General features: G+C 42.1%; 1 protein-coding gene and 1 long non-coding RNA gene across 4 annotated transcripts in view; one reads left to right on the forward strand and one right to left on the reverse strand.

Annotated features, from left to right (window-relative positions):
• Positions 1 to 203: 203 nt before the first annotated feature.
• The window catches only part of LOC142384204 (A disintegrin and metalloproteinase with thrombospondin motifs 20), a 78,927-nt gene continuing 54,602 nt past the window's right edge, over positions 204 to 24,528 (reverse strand). Inside the window, exons 28-39 of the mRNA XM_075470262.1 lie at positions 24,271 to 24,447; positions 12,076 to 12,243; positions 8,474 to 8,647; positions 7,531 to 7,701; positions 7,072 to 7,272; positions 5,966 to 6,095; positions 5,159 to 5,253; positions 4,964 to 5,058; positions 4,665 to 4,798; positions 2,989 to 3,080; positions 2,755 to 2,859; positions 204 to 2,468 (exon numbers count right to left, since the gene is read on the reverse strand). Of these exons, the coding sequence (XP_075326377.1) occupies positions 2,379 to 2,468; positions 2,755 to 2,859; positions 2,989 to 3,080; positions 4,665 to 4,798; positions 4,964 to 5,058; positions 5,159 to 5,253; positions 5,966 to 6,095; positions 7,072 to 7,272; positions 7,531 to 7,701; positions 8,474 to 8,647; positions 12,076 to 12,243; positions 24,271 to 24,447 (1,632 nt within the window). The 3' untranslated portion in view covers positions 204 to 2,378. The remainder of the gene's footprint in view (positions 2,469 to 2,754; positions 2,860 to 2,988; positions 3,081 to 4,664; positions 4,799 to 4,963; positions 5,059 to 5,158; positions 5,254 to 5,965; positions 6,096 to 7,071; positions 7,273 to 7,530; positions 7,702 to 8,473; positions 8,648 to 12,075; positions 12,244 to 24,270; positions 24,448 to 24,528) is intronic.
• On the forward strand, positions 13,550 to 20,139 carry LOC142384205 (uncharacterized). 3 transcript variants are annotated; one of them, XR_012770035.1, is made up of 4 exons: positions 13,550 to 13,814; positions 14,628 to 14,681; positions 15,984 to 16,040; positions 16,297 to 20,139. It is a non-coding gene; the product is annotated as an uncharacterized LOC142384205 (long non-coding RNA). The 3 variants fall into 3 exon arrangements; XR_012770034.1 differs by having other exon boundaries at positions 15,884 to 20,139; XR_012770033.1 differs by having other exon boundaries at positions 15,984 to 20,139.

Here is a 24,528-nt window from a genome sequence, read left to right on the forward strand (position 1 = left end):
TTTCCCCTACATCCTGGAGCGTTTCTAAGAAGCAGGCCCAATTGCAGAAAGTGTCAGCATTCATGGAAAAAAGCTAAATGTGTCGTTGAAATAACAAAAAAATCTGCTTATGATTTTGCTGAAAAGCACGTTTTATTCTTACTTTACTTTACAGCATTAGTATAATAACAAGACATACAGTGACTGTACGATTAGTAACCATAGCACCAGAACTGTTCATTCCTTACAGGCTGCATACATACACACTGCACATACATATATATATATTGTAATGACTGTATGCACACAAGTCTTTAAAACCTCTTTGGATAAAGCATGGCAAACAAGCACACTCTTTCTCTACTCAGTACCAAAGTCCATTCAATATTTAGCAGGTAACAATTCAAGTATGAATATTAAAAATACACGTCATAAGTTACAAATCTTTACGGTTATTTTTTAAAAAGAAATGAAAAAGAAGACAGGATTACATTTCTACACAATTAATGGCACATAGTGCATCAAGTATTCTTTAAATTTCTGATACAGACCTCATAGCACAAACTGGCCATCGTAAAAAAAAAAAGAAGAAAGATAGCCAAATAATTTTCTAGCTGCTCATCGACTCTTATCAGTTTCAGCTTTTTGTTTTTTTAAATCAAAAGAAGCTGCATTGTACGAGAAGGGGGGGTGGGGGGTACAAGAAAACAATCTGCATCTATTTCCTAACTTTGGTTAAAGCTTAACCAGCATGTTATGATGCTCGATGGTTGTGGTAGTGGTCATGGTGAGAGTGGATGAGTAACTGCTCGAGGAAGAGAATTCCTCACGTCGCGGTTTATCTGACATATCTGCCCGTCGTGCCGTGACGTTTTCAGCTACTTTCATTAAAGGGCTGTGGCCTTCCTCACATGCAGGTCGCACATCCTCTTAGGAAACATTTAAGCTCAACTGTGTCAGACGGATGCGGCGCTCCTCCACTGTCACTCTTACTCCAGAAAGCAGTGTTTTTCCTTCTTCAGATTAGAGGTAATTCATAGTAGCTCAAAAGCACCATTCACAAGACCCACGCTTAAGGTTAGTGGTTATCCAACACAAATAGTAGACGACTACCTTTTTTTTCTTGTTTTTCTCCTTTTCCTTTTTTTTTTTCCATTAAAGCAAGCAGACACCGGACAAAACGATAGCTCTCCTGCTGGTAGTAGTCATTGCATCATTATAAACACAACATATCTAGAAGTAAAGAATAAATATGGTAGAACATAAATATATTACAACCCATATCTCAACAGAGTATATGGGTGTTTGTGAGAGGTAGGGGTTGCAGGTACCTACAGCAGGCCCGGTGGAGGGCGCGAGGCGAGACCTCACGCCTGATACTGCGCAGCGGTGTAACAGATGAGAACTTAACTGTGTGTGGTGATTAAAGAGAAAATCAAAAAAGAAAGAAAATCATAATACTTTTGACAGCGCAGTCCCACACTGGGAAACGTGCAGCTGCTTCCTCACAGCACAAGTGTTTATCCAGACAGTCGGGGTGTCAGTGTCACTGTCTATGTGGGGTTCAGTAGTTTGTTATTCTGGAGAGCTCTAACACCTGACGGGCGGGCGGGCTGTTGGAATGGACAAGCAAAACAAAAAATTGTCTCTAGCAGTTTAAAAAGCTCCACATGTCCTCCTAAAGTGTGACCTCTGACCCGAGGCGAGCCTGGAAGGATGTCAGTACTTAATTGCGTACCATTTGGACATCTTAAAAGCCAAACAAATAGTCTGGCATCTTGAGAAATGCACTTCCTCTCCAGTCAGAGAGTTAGATGAGGATATCGGTTCTACTGAAAGCAACGAGTGGGCCGTTGTTAGAAGATCTTTTGCAAGTGTAACGCAACAAAACAACGACCCCCCGCAGACTGTTTCAGTGTAGGAGGTAATTGTTTCATGCCTGCACTTTTTTTTACTTATTTACCTTTTAACTGTATCGCTGATTGCAGCTGAATGAGTGGCAAACTAAAATTGTGAAATTGTTGTAACCAGACAGATGTCACAGTTTAAGTTGTTTTTAAGATGAGAATATGTCATGCTTTCCCTCTTGGCTATTACTGAAAAGAACAAAGAAAAAAACATTTTGAGTTCCAAACTACAAAGTCACTGCGAAAGATGTTGACAAGCAAATACAGCCGGCTCCTCTTCAGGGTTAGCGGTGTGACGGTGGCCCTGTAGTGCTGCACCGTGTGTGGTGCTCTGTCTGCTTTAGCTGCCATTTGGGAACCGGTGACGTCACTGTGGGGTGTTAGATGCTCCACCGCCGCACTCACAGCAAGATCTAACAAATCACTCTTATTGCGTGTTACTAGGCTACTGTCCTCAAGATAGATTCGGGGGGTTTGGTCTCGGCTTGGCTCTCAGTGCACTTGAAGGAGTAGGCCGTTGTGAGCCTGGGGAATGCACTTCCCACAGAAACCGCCACAGCGACCGTAGATTCTTGTTCCGTCCTACAGATAGAGACAAATGAGACGGGGGGGGGGGGGGAAAGTGGGCAAAGGGCAGCTTTCTTGTGCAGAGAATGAAACGCTTCATAAATGTCAGCGGGGATTCCTCTTCAGTGAATCAGACAAGGAGCACAACATAGCAATTCAGACGACATATTGGAATCTCGTTCCAACACTCCGAGATTCAACATTAGCCATAATTACACAGCAGTGAAAAAAGGCAACAGCGAAACCCATTTAGAGCCACATAGCGTGAGCTCAGCCAAGGCGATCGTGATATGAATCTTACCTCAGATCTGTGGACTTTAACGGAAACATAGTTGCCCTGAGATGTCCATTTGGTGGTCTGAGCCACTTTGAGACCAGTGCCAATCAGATTGATGCTGAACTGGCCCTGAAAACACGTGTGGGGTTATTAAAAAAAAAAAGAAAATCTAGAACTTTGCCATAATTGCAGAGATATACAACACACACACACACACACATACATACAGATGACATTAAAAGGCTGTACTTGACCAACCTGTGGACACTTGGCTGCACTATAACAATCTCCTGCCGTAGCAAAGGGGACAGGCCGGCCAAGAAGAGTCTGGGAAAACTGGAGGTCTGTGACTGGTAAACAGCAAAGATACAAATCTGGAGTCACACTGTGCAATGACAGAAGTAAACAGAATGGAAGCATCTGCTCAAAGTAACCACTTAGATAGCTGATGTCACTTTTCCAGATGTATTTGCTCCTTTTGTGAGGATGATTCCACTGAACGGTTCTCGCAGTAAAACTGGAGTGTTAAAATCTAACACCAGCAGCATTATTCAAATATAATTCTTTGACTCTATTAGGGTTTGCTTTTCAAATGCCCAGCTATTATTGGTTTCTTTTTTTTTAATTCATCTTTTAGGGTGCATGTCAAAGGTCTCCTCAGTGACAAAGTCCACACCGAAGGGAGTTTCTGTCCTGCAGAAAACGCTGCTCCTGAACTGCACAAAGCATTTCATTCGTTGTCCTGGACTACATCAGCATATAAAACATAATCATGATGTCCACTTGTCGCTACCTGCAACTTCCTGGCACTCACCCTACAATGTTTTTTTTTTTTTTAAACCATTTAGCTGTCCAATCACGACAGATTTTGCCTTGAAGAGACGGCAGCTTAAACAGGAAGTGACGCAGCATTGCACAGTTTTTTCAATGTTGACGCGTGTAAACCTACTCCAGTAAACCCTAGAAATGAAATGATGACATTGTAAGTTAGTATCACAGACTGAATGTTTTGAGAATCGCAGGAGATTTACAGTATAATACTTACACTCCCTCTGAACCCCAGTTTTGTACTGGCAGGTAAAAAAATCCAGAGTAACACAAATATGCAAATCAAGCATGTGTCCCACATTTTCATCTCCATCTGAAACTATTTGCCCTCAATCTTTTAGTCTCATTTGTTATTTTGTGATTTTACTGTGACCGGTGCTTTTTCCTGACATCCATTTATACCGCCCGTATGAGGACAAAGTTGCAAAGATGTGCAAGGCGCTCTGGATTAGCGCTTCTTCATAACTTTCCCTTCATCTTGAACTCATTAGCCTCTCTCAGATCTATTTGAGCCACCTGAAAGCCAAATGAGTGCCGTGCAGCGGGAGTGTGGGAACCTGTGCTATCAGGACCCAGACGAGAGGAAGGGATGGGACAGTGTGTGCACTGATCCGACCGCTCTAATCAAAGCCACAACGGGGCAGGTGGAGCTGACTTTGATAATCAGCAGACAAATATGGCCTGAAGATCCTGGCGTGTCAACGTTGTGAGTGTGTGATTGCTTGCATGCAAGTATGAGTGAGCGTTTCATATTGATGCAATTGGATGCAAGGGTGTGAGTGTTCACATACTGCCTGACTGTGCTTTTGAGTACACATGTGCAGGCATGCATTCCTTTATCCTCCTGCTCACATGTTTCTATGGAGAGGCCTGGTTTCAAGTCCTCGCCTGGTGATGTGAGCACAGAGAGCCGAAAGGTCATTATTTTGACTTCAGTGCTGAGAGTGTGTGAGAAAAGCTCTGTTTACTGCGATTAAACAGGCCAAGGCTTTTTGGAAGAGACGTTATTAGCACAAGGGGATGAGGCACGCTAGGGTTTAAAACAACACCGATGTGTGGTCTCATTACAGTAGACAGTGTAAGGCAATCATACAGTAATTACGCACTCATTATCCTCAGCGAGCTCAGGTCCAGGCGAACTTTGTGGAACAGCGTGTATCCTGCCGCAGAGTAGTCGTTCCTGCAGTTGCAGTCCTGCCTACGGCTGCCGTTATATGGGCATTCGAAGGGGTTCAGCAGCCTGTGTGTTCAGAACATTCAGTGTTTAGATTTACTGAGGACAACCACAGCGATCTGAACACCGTAATTTCATACCGCTGCTGTTACAAACTGCAGGATGATCCTAGATCGGATGTTCCGTAATCTCATACAAAGCTACAAAGAATCACAGCTGCATCCGATGCACCTTTGCCCGTACACCTCCGAGTAGTTGTCTGTCTGACCGCTGCGCAGGGTCACATACTCCTTGGGGAAATCAGTCTGCATCTCAGCACAGTAAATCTAAGGCCCAACACATTGAAACAACAGATGAGATCCCATGGGAATGCTGCTGGTTGACTCATGATGTGTTGAAGGAGGGATTCGGACAAAGATGACACACCTGTAGGATCCGAGACTTGACTTTAAGGTAATATTCCCCATCCATCCTCACCCCCTGCCTCATCTGGACGTCTCGGCAGGAAGTGAACAGCTGGCCTAGGAGAGGAATTAGGAACAGCAGAGTTTAGTGAGAAGCCTTTTTTAAAGTGCCAAAAAGTTGCCAGATAAGTCTTTTGTCCACAGATTACCAGGAGATTGCAAAAGCGAAAAAAAAAATTGTGCCCTGAGTCTTTTCTCCTTCAGAAAGAGCTGTTGTTGCTTCCCCCGTATTCCCAGAGTTCTGTCGGGCTCATATCAGGCTGATTAGCTGATTAAAACGAATACTTGACCACACTACTGGCTGTCACCCGAGCATATCATTTTAATTTCGCCAGTGCCTGACTTGGCAGAAGCCAAGTCGGGAATGATTAGTCCAGAGTGCCAGCGTAGAAATATTTGAAACGTGTGGGAGTGAACCTCCAAACTTTGGCCTGCGCAATTAAAGCTGCCTCGGACCCCCGAGACATTCTGACAGAATGTCCGTATCACAAAACTGCTGACTTTTTGTTTATGGTTCCACTAAATTATCACTCCGAGAGGATTTAAATGGAGCTCACCGTTCTGCCTAATGTGTTTAAGCAAAGCAAGAAGTTGGGTTTCTGTAAACACAATCAGATACGGCTTTGGCTGCAACGCACATCACACTCAATTTGATGCCATCGTGGTCAGCATTCCGTGTTGGCAGAAAGTACAGGGATCAGACAAGTTGAACAGCATGGTCGAATCTGAGTTATACCCCAAGAGCGAGGAGGCAGGGGGGGACACTTACATTGTCTGTCTTGACATGCAGCCCGAGACTCGGGTCTGTCTGACGGACGGCAGTGTTTAGATGGTTGGCCTTTGGAGGTCACACACTCCACGCTGCGCTCCATCACCCCTGCCCCACAGGTCTGTGAGCACTGGTGACCAGCAAGAAAACAATTAAAGTCACAGAAAAACAGAAGGTCCACAAACACAGTTTACATATCAGGGCATCAGAACAGTCATCCGGTCCTTTCCAAGTCTTAAAAGGAGGTAAATATAAACTCAAAACAACAACAACACAACACACAAGTCAAAAATGGAAAAAGCACTGTGTGGAAAACCTAGTTCATCCCATGATTCATTAACGGGCCGAACCTCCCTTAGCAGAGAAGTCAAATCACGGCATTGTGGAGTTGTGTTTTCACTCTTCTTTACAGTGTTGCTTCAGTTCATGGAGGTTTGTGCACATTTGCTTATTCCGTCTTGTTTTCCAGCCTTTTGCTTGCACTTTTCTCGGTGTGCTTGAGTTCATAGTTCTGTTGCGTGAACTAAGTTTGGCCAAGCTTTAGCTGTCAGACAGATGGCCTCACATTTGACTCTAGAATACTTTGGCACACAGAGTTCACAGTCAACTCAGTGACTGCAAGGTGCCCAGGTTCCTGTGGCTGCGACACAAGCTTAAATCGTCATCGCTTCAATCAGTTTCTCAGATCGATGGGCAGCAACAATGTTTTTTTTCTTTCAGTGCATTGCAGATGTTTTTCCTCCCTGGTATTGAGTTAAGACACACCCAACTACTCCAGACACAACTTCTGCTTCAACAAAGGCGCTAATAATTACTGACGATCAGTTATATCAATACATTTAATCTGCAGCACTAGCTTTAATCTGTTAATAGCTTTAATTGAAATTTAACTTTGTTTTCCAAACACTGTCTCTGCGTTTTGGCTCAATTTTTGTTGAACAGGATAGTGACTCAGTATATACGTAACGTTTGTGAGAACTGGGAAGGATCAAACACTTTGGCGTGACTATAAAGAATTACGTCCGAAAGCAAAAAAACGTTTAGCCAAAACACCAATTAGCTGGAGAAGGTTTCTCACAACCCAATGACTGTGTTTTGTGCCTTACCTTGCCCCACGGCCCGACTTTCCAGTAGCTGGTGTGTGGGCACTCCCTAAGGAGGCATGGCTGGGTGCCAGGAGGGTGGGGCTGAGGGCAGTTTTTGCTGGCAAATGAAGACTGGGCATACAAGAGCTGAGAGTGAGAGGAGGGCGTCAAGGAGCAGGAGACGATTCGCTGCTGGTAGCCAACACCGCAGCTGGCAGAGCACTGAGAAACACATACAGACTGTGAAAGACACTCTAAAATGCTCCTTTTCTTTGGATATCAGTTTAAAATGTATAATCTGGGGGGAAAAACCTAAATCTCAATGGGGCCGAAGAGAAACAATACAAGAGAAAGGCAATGGACTGAATTGGCTTTCAGTGTCTGGTTGTCCGTGGAAAGAATTACACAAATGCATTAAGCTTCAGGGCCAACTGGAGCAGTGGCCTCGACAGAGGCCTCTTGAGTTAGTATCATTCCAACCTGTGACCATTCCCCTGTTATCCACATGTAGTGGCAGGACGCCTCTTTACAGGACTGGAGTGATGAAGGTCTGGATGCTGGCTCGCAGTAATCGTCCTGGGCGGGAGTCGTCCCTGGACCCAAGCACCCCACCGTCCTGCTTCTCGTGCCTTCTCCACATGTTGTGTTACACTGCGAATCAAAAAGGGTGGAGCGGCGTTTTACATCCAGCAGATAATCATCGACTGCTTACACGTCTTAGTCCTCCATTCGATAACAAAGGAACACTGATTTTAATTCATTGTTAGAGTAATCTCGGGGAAATTGAAGAACACTGAGCTGTACGTGACAACTGCAAAATGAACCAAAATCCTTAGCATGCCCTCTGCTTGACGGAGTTATGATTGATGAAAGTTTTTTCTTTCAGCGTTGCTTCATAGGACCATTTAAAAAGCAACGGCGTGGCTTTTAGATTCCTAAAAGACTTTGAATAAAGGGAGACTGTAAGTTATCGAGGCAACACAGACAGGAATCTGCTGCAAGCATTCCAGCAGGAAGACCCGGTGCTACGTCCCTACATGGTGCCCTTTTATATCCCTGCTTTGGAGGACAAAGCGCAGAACATTAAAGACCAATGAAAAACCAAAACAAACAAAACAACCTACTTGCGTGACACAGAACGGTAACATTCAGCGGGACAAAAGGAACGAGGTCCATCAGTGTTTTGAGCTTTTACACTATGGGACATGCTGACTGATAGTTATCACTAAAGCCCTCATGACTGAGAAAAGAGACTAGAGGCTCCTGCAGGTTGCCTACTTAATGGTGTATAGAAAAAGATAGCACGGGTCTCGACCAATTAAAACGTTGATTCGGTGGTTAAACATCTGTACATCTGCGTCACACTGTGAGACTGAGCAAAGGAAATGACAAAGAAAGACAGTGAGGAAGAGATTGAACTTACTGCTTCCCATTCACCAGCAAACCAGGTGTAATGTGTGCATTCGGCTGTGTGGCACGGTCGGACAGCAGAGAGACGTGTGCGGGGATCACATAGATCCTCTCTGACTCGCCCCGTTCCCTTCAGCCTGCAGTAAACATCTCGGCTCTGGACTCCAGACCCACAGGTGACCAAACACTAGCAAAAGAGAGAACCAAGGCAACAACACAGAATGAGCACATTACACATTTTCACGGCATTCTATCTTCAGAATTGTTGCAGAGATGACCGCGAATGATGCACTCAATTCTGAAATTCAGTTCATTTGTCTGGCGCTCCACTTGAGCCAGGCAACCAGTATTATGTTTCCTTTACCTCGGAGGCTTCCTTTGTCGCTTCGGTGGGGTTTAATATCAGTTGGCATTTAAAAGCAGCAAGCAAGCAATGAAAGATACAACTGAGTTGCATGAGAAGTTAAGAAAGCTATTCTAATGCAGTCCTGGTCAGAATTACTAATAATTGCAGATAGATAATACATGGAACTGCCAATACATGGAACCCATTTAGCATAATCTGAATATTCGAGCAAGAAATTACCAAATTCATTGAAACATTCTAGATTTGTGAAATAAATGAACAGCCTTGGTTCTTTGCTCGGCCTCTAAGTTGCCTCAGAAATTGTTTGGTGTTATCCTTCCTTTCATATGTCCCTTCAGTATCTTTAGTACCTTCAGGAGCAAAGCAGCCCCAGAGCATGAAAGTACCGCTATCATGTTTTACTGTGTATGGCCTTTTTCTCATGGGCTTCGTTTTAACGTGAGCGTGAACGTCTCACGGGGCCCCGTGAGCAAGGGGCCATGCTCGATGTTTTCTCCACAATTCTCATCAACCATCGCAGTTTCTTTTGTTTTGTTTTGCCCCCCCGCCTGGCCAAAATCTACATCCTGAAAGAATCTGAACAATGCCCCAGGGATTTCAAAATGTTTGGAACGTTTTCTTAAACCATTTGGGTGACAAAAAAATCGGTTTATTTGAACTAATTCCTGCTGGTTGTTGCTTCTGTGCTGACGAACCAGGAGTGCCATAAATTATGACCAGCGTGTGACGTCATCGAGTCGTCAGTATCCATCTTTGTTTGAACATTAGCCAATGTCAGCTATTAAGTCACATAACACGCGTTGACTAAAGGTGGATTTAACTGCGCATCAATCCAAGTTTTAGCAACCAAGTGTGCTGTTTTTGTTGTTTCTTTTTTCACTTCTTGTTGTTTCACTGACTTGTTCTGCTGTCTCACCATCTGCCCTGTTCAATGTCCTTGCTCAATGCACTTATCTGGGATCACGCTAGCGTCTATCTCAGACATCTCTTTGATGTCCTTTGAGAGGCAGACCTGCATACTGACGAAGCACTCGTTAAGAGTCGAGCTGATCAGGCTGATTTCTCTGTAAGCCCCACTCTTAAGCTCACAGGGTAGTCCCAGGCCTCGGCTACTTTACGCCATCAGAAAATCTGCCCAACATACAGCCGGGTGGAATTTCCCGGAACTTGCAGATCCGTTAGTGTCGATGTGTTCACACTGCAGTTGCGAGCTATCGTTGCACAATGTGTGGTTGGATATGACCCCTCTATATCCAACCACACATTCTGCAATGATGCGTTTGGATAGAGAACAAAAGACGTCGTAAGGAATCTGACTTTCAAATCAAAGAAATTCCTTGTGTTAAAACCATACGTAGCGTGAAAATAGAACCTGCTGTTAAAATGACTCCGGCCACTGTTGACTGCTACGATTCTGACCGATTCTGTATTCCTGCAAAGGCAGTGGAGGTGCTTGTAATTTCGCAACAGTATTGAGTCAACAGACCCGGACTTTAAAGGGCCAGTTGACCCAAATTAAAATCAGGTTTTCTTATTAACCTTTTGGGATGTCTTGCCTCGTAGAAAGAAAGTTGTGGGTTTGAACCCAGCTGGCTGGCGGGGGCCTTTCAGTGCAAAGCCGTGCAGTTAGGTTAATTGTTGAGTCTAAGTAGGGCATGAGTGAGAGTGTGCACAGACGTCTGTCTCTTTGATGGATTGTTAACCCGTAGAGGATATATCTGCCTTCAGCCCCATGCATATCAGGAAAAAGTGGCTATAGCTAATCAATGGATGCATGTGAGTTAATGGAGCTTCGTGAAAAAAAAGAAATTGTTTGCCACTTCTGTTGGGGGTTGATTCAGATATCCGAAAAACAAGCAATTAAAGAAACATTTGAAATTATAGTTATGAACTTGTCTTTTAAGTGCCTTTTGAATTCTTATTCTGAATGGGCGGGTAGAGCCCTACAAACAGCAACCGCAGGAAAATGGTTTTGTCTTTGGAGACAAGAATAATGATCAGTGCCCAGCCGCCTCTTACCAGCAGCTCATTTAAAGTGCTACCCATTATAAATCCAAGATGGATAAGAGGACAGCAGAATAACACAGAAACTGGGTGCTAAGGTTTCAAAGTTGTCATATGCATGCATATAAAGATATAAAACATGTCTTTATGCCCTAGCTGAGGATTTCATGGTCGCTGGTGGTATGTGGGGGTAAGATGATTGTTTCCAGACGTGAGTGAGAGAAAAAGGAAAAGAGGAGGAGGACACCCTTAAAGAGTGGAAACACCGGGGAGTGGCAGGAGTTCTGTGGAGGGGGGCAGATAGATGTGTGGGTCGTCATGGACCTTTTGTCCCCACACATCTTCAGAGAGATCTCAACAGAGGCCGAATGCATTTTCTTTTCCTAGTTTTGTCATGTTTTGGCATCCTCGATATTCCCTAGTGTCGACATCGAGATACCACCCTTTTTATATAAAAACTTCTGGTTCACGTTCCGTCAATAAAAAGATTCACGGGAAGTTACTTTTGTCACTTCCTGGTTAGGTTTAGGCAATAAAATTATTTGGTTTAGGGATAGAAATCCAAACTTCTCCATTGGGTTATGATCTTTAAAGAAAGAAAAAAATTCCCCCCACACCACCGTCACCTTAATTGACACCAGTATAGATCATTTGCATGCAGCTGCTTACAGGATCACAAGAGTTAGCATATTCTGTGAGTATAATTATAATCATTCCCGCATGAACAAACGAGGAAGATGACAGTCTTGTTGTATTGTGTCATTCTTAACAACCAGTGTGAGTCTATATGGCTACACCTGCTGCACCTCTGGATCTCCGTGTTTATCATATTTAATTAGGATAGCTTGTATGATATGTATGACTGTGATCAGTGTGTGGTCTGACAAGAAAAAAGTTTTCAAAGAGACCTGCTTCCCATGAAACTGTCGATTATTCTACAGAGGGATTCGTGACATTCTGCCTTAATATTATAAACCTGAAATACAAATGTCAAGAACACTGTATAAACAGATTTGCAAACCATGCCTGCAGTGTTTAGCTTACACTTGAGGATATGGCATTACGCTTGAATGGGAATAAACTGAGTAGTGATTGGACAGGTGCTCTGTATATGTCCTACATCTGCAACCCCCCCCCCCCCCGGGTTCCTGCTGTGTTTGTGCTTGAGTCTCTGCAGCGAGGCTGCAGTTTGCGGCTCGGGCTGTTACCAGAGCCAAAGGAGACAGCGAGAAAAACAAACGTACCTCCCGCCACCTGTTGGCTTTCCAAGTGGGACATCCTCGAGCCCGACAGGCCTTCTGTGTCCGCGGCTGAGGCAGATGACTGCAGTGAATCTCCTCCACTTTGGTTTGGTTCTGGTAAACACAGGCTATCTCCCGCTGCTTGATGCCGCGACCACAGCTCACTGAACACTGGAAAGGGAAGCAGAGAGGAGGGGAGCGGTTGTTGGGGACAAAATAAAAGACGTTTTTTAGCAAAGTCCAGTTCATGGCTCCGTGTCGATACTGACAGCACTTACTGTTACAGAAACTACATTTCTATCAAATCCGAGAACCAAGAGGTAACATTTCCCAATCTTTTTGCCTGAATCTTCTGCTGTTTCATTTTTTTTGTTCACATTCCTGTACAGAAATGATTGTTGATTAAGTTTTTTCATCACATTCAATGCAACAAAACTCCATTAATCAGAAATCCCATTGACAGTTTCCATATTGCCGAACATGGCCAACTGACCACACTGCAAATACAAATAACTAAATGACCGAAATGGATTTCACCAAAAGCTTTTGTCAAACATTACACATGCGGATGGAATGCAGCCAACTATTTAAGCCGTAAACAACGGTGGGACAATCATCTGGTATTAATAAGTAACCTAGACATACTCCAGGAGGGCTCGACAGCAAAGAAGAAAACATAATGAATAAAAACCAGACACCCTGATGACAGCTCCGAAAAAGGCCCGAGATGCTTGATGAAATTATTCTAGAGACTTCGGTCCCTGTGAGGCCAGACAGCAATTAGGGTGCCTATTTCTGCTTGATGAGTGAGCGCCCCGATACAAAGCCACTCCAAAAAGGGGGTGCTGGAATAAAATACACAAGATGAGGAGAGTTACAGTTTTTGTCTTTGCGTATTTTCCAGTCCAAATAATAAACATAATGTCGCATTGTGCTCTAATTATGATCTCAGAATATTGCATAACCCCATGAGCGTTTCTGTATGCTCACGGTGATGACCTTATCACAGACGATGACCTATAGAATTTGGAAATGAGAAACCAGCCTCTTCTTTTTTTTCAGTTTAGAGAAGCCAAGAGAGGGGAATCTACCGAACAAGGTTTGAGTACCCTTTTAAACAAAGCCACCTCCTGCCTTTTTCCTGTCAGCAGTGGTTAACACCGCACACACATGCATCATACACATTGTAATTACTAAGGCATTTTAAACACAGGGCTGGCTCAGCTGACGGAGCACATCAAAGACGAGGCCAGGGCTGAAGTGACTAGCCAAGAGCATGGCAGATTCACACACTAGCTGCACATTCACTCAGAAATGATAACAGAACTCCCTCTACCTCAGACAAGAGAGGAGACAGGCAAACATGTTGGAGGTGGGAGGGCATGAAGAGGAGGGGGGGGGGGGTAGCCCCTCCTCACTGCTGTAAAAGCAGGAGGCAAAAAAAAGGGAGAAAAAAAAAAGAGAGAAGGAAAGAAAATCACAGCCATACGGGCTACACTCCCCCCAGCTGAACTATATCTACAGTTTAACGGTGGGAGAAAAGACGTTATATGGAGTTGTGCTCCTCCCGCTAACCTGCCAACCTCATCTGTCAGCCATTAGTTAATCAGGGCTGGTAACACAGAGGAAAGAGAGCTGGCAGAGCGCGTGGGACCCGAGGACGACTTCATCTCTGAGCGCAAGACGAGGGCAAGGACTCGGGGACCTCAGCTCAGCCGATCTACGGCTGTGGGGCTTTACAGGTAAGACAGTTCGACTCAACACTCAGCCTCTACAGGAGGGGCAACCTACTGTAATTCTACTGTCTTTTACTTAAAGAAAAATGTGGTCTCAGAAGTTTAAGATATTCACAACGGATGTTTGTTTGTCTTGAGAGAAAGTTGATGCCTGATTCTAAAGTGGAAAGCTGTATTATAATAGAATTTGATTCCTGGTGCTGTTACTGGTATGAAATACTACTTAATCTAAGCTCTATGTATGGTATACTGGCTATATATAGGTGAGGTGGTGTATTCAAAAGGACAGTTGGGAATACGAGGGAGTCACACGGGAAAATAAGCTCTTGAGATAGATTTGCCCTCCCACTTTGTCCCAGCAATTAATTTCACATGATTAGGTGGTTTAAACCTAATATAATGCGGCGAGCTTCATCTTGGTATAAAGTGGATTACCATAAAATGGAATGACTCAGACGCTTAAGGTTGGGCAGCTGAAAACCAGCCAAGAAAAACAGCTTATGTGAAACTGTTTCTTTTCTTTTTTATCCCTTGCAGAAAGGTGTGGTTGATATATTTTAATACATACAAAGAGGCAGCTCGTAATTATTCGACTTAGTGGCTCCAGACCAGCCCTTTTGATGTGAAGGAGTTTCGCAGTTCGGAAAGCAAATTACATAATTAAGAGCTAAACCAAACCTGACTAATTCATGCCTCGTCTGCGCTACGAAAGCATGAAACGGCCTGAGGAGTTTTTGAAAGATTTCCCCTGAATAAAATCTTACTGACTAATTACATAGATATGAGATACTGTTTTTGTGCATCGATGTCTTTGTCTAGGACCAGGCGGAAGATAGCGCAGGATGACTCCACCCACTGGGACGCTCAGTACAGGTAAGCCAAGAAGACAAAATGGAACCTGTTAAGCGTCTAAGAAAAAACTTGACTGTTGTTTGAATCTACATTAAGTCAATGTGGAAATCAAATGAGTTTAAACTATGTAATGCCTCACAGAGAGAAAGTTTATTCCAAATCATAACTAGACACCTAGCTCAGGTCAACTGTTTCAGCCCAGCCTCACCAGAGAACGTGTCATAAATCCATTTACCCCACTGCTCAAAGGATATTAGCTTCACAATCCATTGTTTTCAATTGTGAGATAACGTAATAACTAGCCTTCACGGGCTATAACAGGAAAAGAACAAATGAACAAAAATTTGTATGCCTTCACAATTTAGATTTTTGTAATTGTCTCGCCATGTGTTTTGAAACAAGGGAACCAAACCATGGACAAAAAATTCCCGAACCCTAACCAATCAACGGTGAGAGCGCAGTGGAAAGTAAGGGAGTATTAAAGAAAAGTACAATTATTGTTGACCACATTGTGCAGGATGAATCTCACACCAGCAGTCCTCTGCACTAAAGTGTCACAAAGGCCTGTAGTTTCTGTTTGATCCTTACAAGTATTTACAAGTTTTGAGAGTTGTGGACCATTCTCGCTATTTTGCATTCTTTCACGACATCAAGTTGACTGTTTGGATAACTAATTCCTAAACTTGCATTCTTCTGATAAGTGTAGGTTCATTTCTCCATTTTTCCATTGATTTTCTGACATAAACTGTGATATGAAACTAAATCTGCTCTTAGCATGGCAGGCAAGTCTTCCTAAAATCTTTCATCTCTGTGATTTTTTCTTTTTTCGTCTCAAGTACTAAGTAAGTAAGACTACCTGTTAAAATATGAGGTCAAGGTCGAATTCCAATCACATTGCAACATGCTTACAATGCAAGAGGATGGTAATACTGAGCATATGGTAACTGTAGTTACATAGAGTCTTTAAGGGAGTTGAGTGCTGACTCAGAGCAAGAACAAACTTGCAAGTGCAGACTGGGGAGGGGAGTGTAGAATTATATCCTGAGTTGCGTGTTATCAAAGCTGTGAGATGTAGTATCTTTTAGCAAATGTGTCTAAATGGCAACTCATGTTCATGACAAAAAAACAAAACAAGAAATACTGTCAAGCAAAGGTCGTGATTATGATAGTAAGGAACTGAATGTACTTAAAGAGAGTGTCCTGTGTTGTGTGTGTGCTTTCAGCATGCTCTCTGGTGTGAGGATTTAAGTTTGTGATGAGAAGAAGAGGGATCAAGATGACACAGAACATCTAGACTCTTCTGTTCATGGTCTTGTTTTGCAGGGAGGTTTCAAAGGACAGAAGTCAACACGACACATGCTATCAGCATGGGAACAGCTGGTAAGAGCGGCGTCATGGGGCAGAGGAATGTCAGGAGTCGGACATCTTTTATCCATCGGGCCAAACAGATACCCAGACACACACTGCACAGCAAACACACTAAAATCCAAGCCTTTCTGTATCATATTTCAACAAATGTTTATGCAAATGCATCTAACCGCAATATATACACTGAAGTTAATTTTCCCATCTTATTAATCCTGGGATTCATGTGTTTGTATGATTTGGAAATAATTTCCTGTTTCTATATTTGCAGTATTTGACAGACTGTCAGCCGCAAGAGCTGTAGCAAAGTTCTTCCTGATGACAACTACACAGCATGTTCCGCACGTCCTGCCTAAGTGTCTGCCAACTGTGAACCTTTAAACAAACAGCTGGCTGACGAGGCATTTACTTAGTCTTCAACACCATTTCCTTGGCAAATGGCAATCATAAGTAAAAATGAAATGACAAAACGTGTGTGTAAACTTTCCACTGCGCCTTTTTCCATGACTGTGTTACACTCAGAAATCCAGCAAATCACCACTGCTTAAAATATTGGGGGAAATGAAAGAACCATCCGAGAAAAAACACAAATTCTTGATGACAAAACTTTAAAACACAAACTGCAGAACAGTTGTGAAGTTGTAAAGTAGTGGCCTTTGACTCTGAGCATCCAAGTCTAATCCGCTCTTCCTGCTGAATGTTACACAGCTGCTTTTCTAATCTGTCATAGCAGCCAAGCCAGAAGTGGAGGACCTTGACCTTGCATTTATAGGGAAAAAAAAGATGAAAAACACAAGCAACTGATGTAAGAGACAGATTATCCCATTGTTACTTTTTTTTCGAACCTTTTTGGTATTCATGAGCAGATCGCACTGTGGACCAACGATGTTTCTACATTTCCCACCCACATTTTCTTCGACAGTATGTTTTTCTTTGTCCTTTTTTCTGTTTTCCTTTCTTTTTTGAGCTCTGGTAATCTTGAGCCTATGATCAGACAAGTCCACTCATGGTTCCATGGTACTCTAGATATAGGAAAATGCTTCCATCAGAGGAAAACACCACCACAAACAAGAGTAAGGAAGGGAGTAAGCCATGGCAAATAACAAAGACTAAGAGGAGGCACATAAAGTTCACATGCATAACGCAGGGGTCAACTATGTAACATCCAACAGTTTTTATGTGGTCATTTTAAAGGTATAGTCTCCACTGTTTTTTTTTGTCTTCTTTTAAGTAGGATGTGCAAAGTACTTCAGATGAGTCAGTGATCATACGTGTAGAAGAAAGCAGTCAGAGCACTCTCGGTTTGGTGAAACGGCCAGGGCAGCAGATCGATGAGCAAAGCTAGCGGCTGCTCAAAATGAGAAAAGAAGAGTTGCTGATTTTTCGCCATCGAAAAAAACAACAACTTAAACACAGTCAACCTTTTGGTTTTTTAGCAAATGCCATAGTTCGCATTTGCATGCTGCTTCACTTTGGGCTTAAACGGGTATTTACTTTGGCACTATATGTCCACAATCGAAAAATGTGCTTGTTGTGTTGCTACTTGGCCGCTAAAATATAGTACAAAAAGAACAAATAACTGATGTACAAGTTGTTCAGTGTAAAAATTCATAATATGGTTTTCGCTCAAAGTGCTATAAGTTTATGGTGACTGAGTTGTTTTAAATAGGGGAAAATTCTGTCCCCAGTCTTCGTAGCGGCTAGCTTGACATCCCGTCAACTCTCGCAGCTTCTCCAAACGGAGAGCGATCTGACTGCTGTCTGCTGGACACATTTTATTTGCCTCTGAAATTGGATCTGAAAATCATGTCACACCCTAGTGTGTGACAGCTAATAGTTGGAAAACCAGTAAGATTTCCTCACTATTGTGCTAACTGACCAAGCTAGCAGTTATTAACAATACAAGCTGATAACACAGCATTCCATTCTATTTTGAACATTATAACATCTTAGTGATGTATATACCAACAAAACCTTGGACTGTGCTATGTGTGCCACTGATTTAACAAGACTCACGACAGGAGTGCTAACAAATATTTATTACTACAGCTATCACAACTTTTCTATGCAAGAGGCAGCCATATTGGGCCTTAAAGTAGGGACAGGTGTGATTCTTTAACTAAAAAACAAGCTTAGGCAGTTGATTTTCTTACTGAGAACTGACAGCACATAAGTACGTCACACAACCTCAATTTAAAAAAAACAACCTTTAAACTGCTGAATGATTTAGCTGTATTTGAACACCTTTTGTTACTGTCTTTATGTCGAAACATGAAAGCTATAGTTTTGATACACCCGATGAAATGTTGAATTCTTTGTTAAAAAAACACCTGCGGCTGTCTTTTAGGGCCTGACACACTAACTTTGATAAATAGTTCATCTGACAGCCTTCGACACACTGGAATTTTATCGCATCTGTGAGCCAGTGGCCCTGCTGACTTTGACGATAAACAAGCAGAAACAGACCTGACAGGTAGCTAAGTCACAAGGGAAGTGCAACACATTCATTCAAACAGTACGGTTTGAGTACAGTGAAACCTGTGATGGAAAAAACGCTGACATCTAGAGAAGATGAGACGCCACACATCAACAGCTGTCCCTGTTAGTGAACTCAAGCTTTAACACCAGTCTATCAATGTCTTTCTCATTAAGAGTGGGAAAAGCTGCCTCATATTCATATCACTCCATCAACTTAATAGCGTCGACAGGCCCCGACAGGACCAGGCCCTGCCAAGACTGAGGTAGTTTCCTTGTAGCCTCATATGAGAGTATTATACATTTAATGGAGGCTATGAAGTGATTCCTCGAGGCTTAAAATTACTTTTCAATAGTAGATCAATGGGTTGGGGTAAAGCAGACACTTCTACCTGTGTCGAAACAAGGCCATGCCCTCTGTCATTCACTTGGCCTGGGATAGCCCAGACTAAATGTTTCCAGACTTTGGTGTTACGTCTTCTCTCATTCTGTCACACTGCATCTGCTCCCGATCACCATCAAAACAACATCTACCCTCACTACAGTACAGACTGCTCTCTTCATTTCTGTCACTGTTTCGGAAAAAAGACTGCCCAAACAAAGTTATTATCAATAGCACTGGTTAACTGAGCCTCAAACAATATATTAAAAGAATGTTTACCCAAGTGCTATGTAAGGAAAATCTACTTAATGGTGTGCAATATGTTTAACGGGTGTCTGTGTTTACCAGCTGATTGTCCTAAAACGACTTCCATCCCTGATGTGAAAGCCATGCTGTCATCCAAATATTTGGAATCTTCAGATAACATCCAATAGCATCTGGTTTTCTACTTCCCAATTTTTTCAAGGTTTGCCAAAATCTGTTGGCCACAGAATCATTTAGCTTTCACCCAAAGGCCAAAATGAAACATTATCTACCAACGTAGAATTGAATTAAGGCAAGAACCTCACTTGTGAACACAGATGAAGCGAGGGACCTTCCATCCACTAATTCAATTGCTCACATATGACAGACATATGGGCAGGATCACGAAACACAAGCCCAACGATGTCACAAGCAAGTGACCTCGAGGTGACAGGTTTAGAGAATATTCCTGCCCGGTGCCTTGAGGTCAAAGTCAAGTATGTCAATGGTGTGCATGTGGATTGCATTTGAAGCGCCATGATTAGCTTGCAGACACTCTACTAACACCCCCCTCCATGGGAAAGTCACACTGGACAGGAAACGGTATGTTTTTGTTAGCAACAAATAGGCATACATTACTAAAATGTTACCTTATTTGACCATGTATAAAACACAGCTGCATTGTTGGTCGATATCAGCGCTGCTTCTAAGGTAATTAGTTAATAACACATTCATTATTCCTGATAGTTTACCTGAACTGTGTGTCAATAATCCTTCATTTGTGCAATAAAAATGGTAATTTTTTGTGTCTTCCCATTATTCTTTATTTGTGACAAGTATGTTTTGATTACAGCAATTTGGAAAATGTATCTAATTTTGACAATTATTCTTTTTTTTTCCTGTCAATGCAAGATAAAAAAAGGAAACTCAAACATAACTCTGCAGACTGTAAAGATATTGAAAAAAGACACGAAAAGCCTTCATTTGTAGATTTGTAAGACTGTCCTGTTAATAAATGCCCATTACTCTCCATTGCATTGATCAGAAAATCAATTTGTGACCATTTTTAGGATTGTAGTAGGTGTGGTAGTCACTATTAGCAGGTTCATTTCCACGACCTTAGCCAAAGCTTAGATAAGACAAATAAATTGAACAGGTACGGTGTACCAGATAATGAGTTTTGTACAATGATGAATTAACCATACAAAAAGAAGGAATTGAACTATAATATGAGATCTTCTGTGAGACTATAATGTATGTAAGAACAAATTTGATATTCGATGTAACTTTATAACAAAAGTTTAATTTAAATGACCAAATATATATATAAAAAATTCTATTCAGCTATTCATTTGTTAGATACCACAGAGGCAAAATATATTTTCACCAGACCAATATATAAGTTTTGGTTTATGAACTGACTTAAAACAATTTGATGTAAAAGACAAGTTTATGACTTGTGGCGTAAGCTGCTTTTTACAGATTATTACAGTTATTTAAAGTGAGTTAGTCACTGCTGTTGATAAATTATAGGTTTCCTTTGTTTCGTATCCAGCAGTACAATCCTGTATGAGTAGTTTGAAGCCTGCAGTTGAGTTCTCCACTATTTGAATATACTGTTTGACTTCACCGATCATAACTCCATATCCCGTTAAATAGTGGGGTCTTCCAAGTCTTGTCTTTGGATTTCTTCAGGATAACAACAAGTGCCAGCATGAATTAATACCAATTATTGCTGTAGTAAATAAAGCAAGACTCTGTCGGTCTCCTGCCAAACGCATTACAGAGAACTCCATTAATGCAATGGTAAACAGATGTGCCACCCAGCGCCAGTGTTTGATTTGGACTGTCTGTTTTCTCCGGGGAAATTACAAAATTAAACGTTAGAAAACGTAACAGGGAAAAAGTCCCGTGGTGTTTTCACACTACGAGACTCCGAGGTATGCGAGGCACTACGTACCCTATAGAAGCTGATTTTAAGTATGTCCCCAAAGAATGAATTATTCGAAGAATTAAGGAAAGGGACGAGTGAAGTCAATTGAGGGCAAAGTACCAAAACAACCATAATGACCTACAAGTCAGGCCTTTTCCGTGAGGTGTTCGCAGCACGCCTCACCCACACACGTGTCTGCCATGCACATGGTTTATTGTACTACAAATTCAGCGTGTATGAAAGAATAATTGCCGCAGTGAAACAAAATATGTCCCCATGTCAAAGAAATAAATGATATATTCGATGTTTTATCATTTTGCTGTGTACTGTGTCATCATATCCCAGCTTGTACCGCCACACACAGTGAAAACAATGCTTTACATGTGTTCCTAGCCTTCTGAAGCACAAAGCAATGAGCAAGGTTTTGTCGTGGCAGAGCCTTGTATTTTGTTTCAGTATGGTATTGCACTGAGAAACAACACAAATGTCACAGTTAAGATTCTTTAATAGTTTTTACAATTGAAAAAAAAAAGCTAATTTAACATATTTAGGTATTATTGCATGTGAGTGAAATAAATAGCAAAATGAACAACAACGAACCAAAATGTGAAAAAAACAACGCAGAGTTGCCTCCTTGAGTTTGTGCAACTTTGCACCACGGGGGTGAGCAGAAAAGGGGGGGGGGGGGGAGTGAAACTGCCATGGCTGAGGAGTCTTGGTTGTAGTGGAAGTCTTCACAGACACAGGGAGAGAAGCAAAAACACAAAGAGGGAGACTGCACACATCCTAACTGGGGAGAATACCAACATAAACACAGAGCTCGATGCAACACTTCACTTGAAATATGCGTCTTGATCGTTTACTTGGTAATCCGGATGTATTTTACTGAGCTCACATGTGACATTCTAAAGTGGACTATTAATTGTTTGCAAGAGTTGTGCACATAATTAGACTTTATACGACATAATAGTTCTCCGTTCAGCTGGATAAGTCTGTACAGTTGCCGCAGTTTTAAAGCAGCCTCGCGCTGGCTTCCGTAGCCAAACAACTGCAACTGTCTTTTTCATGTCTTTGCGGTGAGCGCGGTCAAAGAGTTTTGAGCATCGTGCAGACTAGCCATGGAGGACACCTCCACGTCACTGCAGAAAAAGTTAAGAGCGAAAGCTCAAAGCTAACAGGAAAAGAATTTACCACCGTACTCCCAAAAAAGTTCGGATGGTGTTTCTTTTTTAATAAAAAACAGGATGCAGGGATTTGGAAATCTCCTGAGCCTACGTTTCATTATTCACAGTAGAACATATCAAACGTGAAATGTCGAAAATGAGACATGTTTCTATTTCATGAAAAAACAATACAGGCTCATCTGGAATACAATTTCAGCAGCGAGTCGTATATCTTTGTATATCTTTTTTCACTCCCGTCAGTTTGTGGACTTGTTTTTTGCTATTTCATGTAGTCAGTAAAAAAAAAAAAACAGCTTTTTTATTTGAGTTCAGTTGCCCCCAAGGTGCAGTATCGCTGCCAGGGTCACGTGACAGTACAGACCGAGGGCACAAGCCAGACAAATGATTCAAGTAAAGTGTTGCATAAGCTGGAACAAAAATATTAAAGCTGCAACAATTAATAACCTATTGTAAACAAATAAATAAGATTAATCTGAAAAACAAATAAAAATAAAAAAATCCTTCAGAAACAGAAAAACAAAAACTGCCCAAACGAGGAAAGAGAAAGAGAACAATTACCGATGATTTTATGAAACGGAGGTATCTGTGTGCTTAGGTTTGTCTTACGGCCAATGATGGAAGATGGAAAAAAAAGAACCTGTCAGTGGTTTTGATTTACTGCTCCGACACGTTCATGTGCAACAAGCTGCTTAACATCGAACTGCGCTATACTCAACAGAATAAATAGATTCATTCTAAGCCTTGAAATGTGACAAAACGTTATCTTCCCACTACGGGTAACTCATCGGTCGTGTTAGGAGTTAGTAGCACCTTATCAGAGTGACAAAATATCACTGCGTGACTAGAAATGGTCTCTTAAAGCTGTTGTAGTCATTCATGTGAATGCATGTTCGCATCAAATCACAGATGCGCTCTCGTACAGAAATGTGATGGCAGGATCGAGTCGATCTATAACACTAACATACGACATCGAGGGACAAATAACATTAAAAATGGCTCGTGCCCAATGGCTTGACTGTGTATAAAGTAGCACAAATATGTCAACTATATATGGAAAGGTGTCGGACAATAATCGTGCCTGCCATCCTTCTCCTATGGGATATTACATCGTACAGATAGTTTCTTGAATATCAAAGAAAGAACCTCTTCTATAATTCTATAATTGACAGTTCAACATACATAACTTTAATTAGCTCTTGGATATAATTTTCAGGATACATTTTTTATTTTTTAGTCCTCGGTTGCTTCGTATTCGTTTTAAATGTGACGAAGTAGATATTTTCCAGGTGGTGACAGCGTGACGGAGATGAAGCCGTTCGACGTTCAACTTGAGCGCAAACAAGCCAACAAGGCCAAAAAAAAAAAAAAAAAAAAAAGGGGGAATGAAAGATGTTTTGATGTGTTCAGGGAAATACGAAACGCCTGACCAAGAGCACCGGTGAAATATTAAATATTCAGTAACAAAAACTATCTACTTGAAAAATAAAGTCATACTGTACAAAAGATACATATACAAAATACATTGACAGGCTTTTCGTTGCTGTTCAATAAAAGTCGTAATTCTAACTCTTATACACAAATATACACTTGTGTACTGCAGATACAGGGTGAAGACAGCAATAACAGAAAAGATCATTCACTTCACGCCTCATGTATGAAATAAATATTTTCCAGAGATGTGCCTCCATTAATATGAGGCGCTGTTGGACAACACTGCCCTGGCTTATAAGTTGTTATTTTTTTTGACTCAAAATAGGATCCATGTGTTTTTAATGATCCCCTAGGCAGAGCAGCATTGTTTTTGTCTGTTTTTTTTTTTTGTTTGTTTCTTTTTGTAATCAGCACCATGCCTTTACAGGGCCCGTGTGGGTGGGCTGGAGTAGGCGAACCCAGCACTCACTTTAGAAATATCTACAGTTTCAGGCGTAAAATAAAAGTCGTGTTGTCACTACACCATGTCTACTCACAGTGATCCACCCTTTGCGGGAAAGATAAGCGTTGGAGGAAAATTTGTTAGTACTATCGTACCGGCTTCCATGGTCGGCGATGCCAGGAGGCAGAGCCTGGGCAGGGCTGCAGGTTGCACTGCTCCATGTCAGGCGGCTTTTCCAGGATGTCACAGTTGTAGTCATTAAGCCTCTGTCCGTTAGGTCGTTGACATACCACCAAGCGAGTCCTCCTTCCTCCCCCACAGGTCTGGGTACACTAACAAAGGGAAAAAAGAAAAAAAAAATTGGGTTCGGGATTCTTTTACTGGCCCTTCGTTATTTCTGACTTGATTCTACA

The sequence above is a fragment of the Odontesthes bonariensis genome, chromosome 7, assembly GCF_027942865.1.
Source record: "Odontesthes bonariensis isolate fOdoBon6 chromosome 7, fOdoBon6.hap1, whole genome shotgun sequence".
NCBI classification, from domain to species: Eukaryota; Metazoa; Chordata; class Actinopteri; order Atheriniformes; family Atherinopsidae; genus Odontesthes; species Odontesthes bonariensis.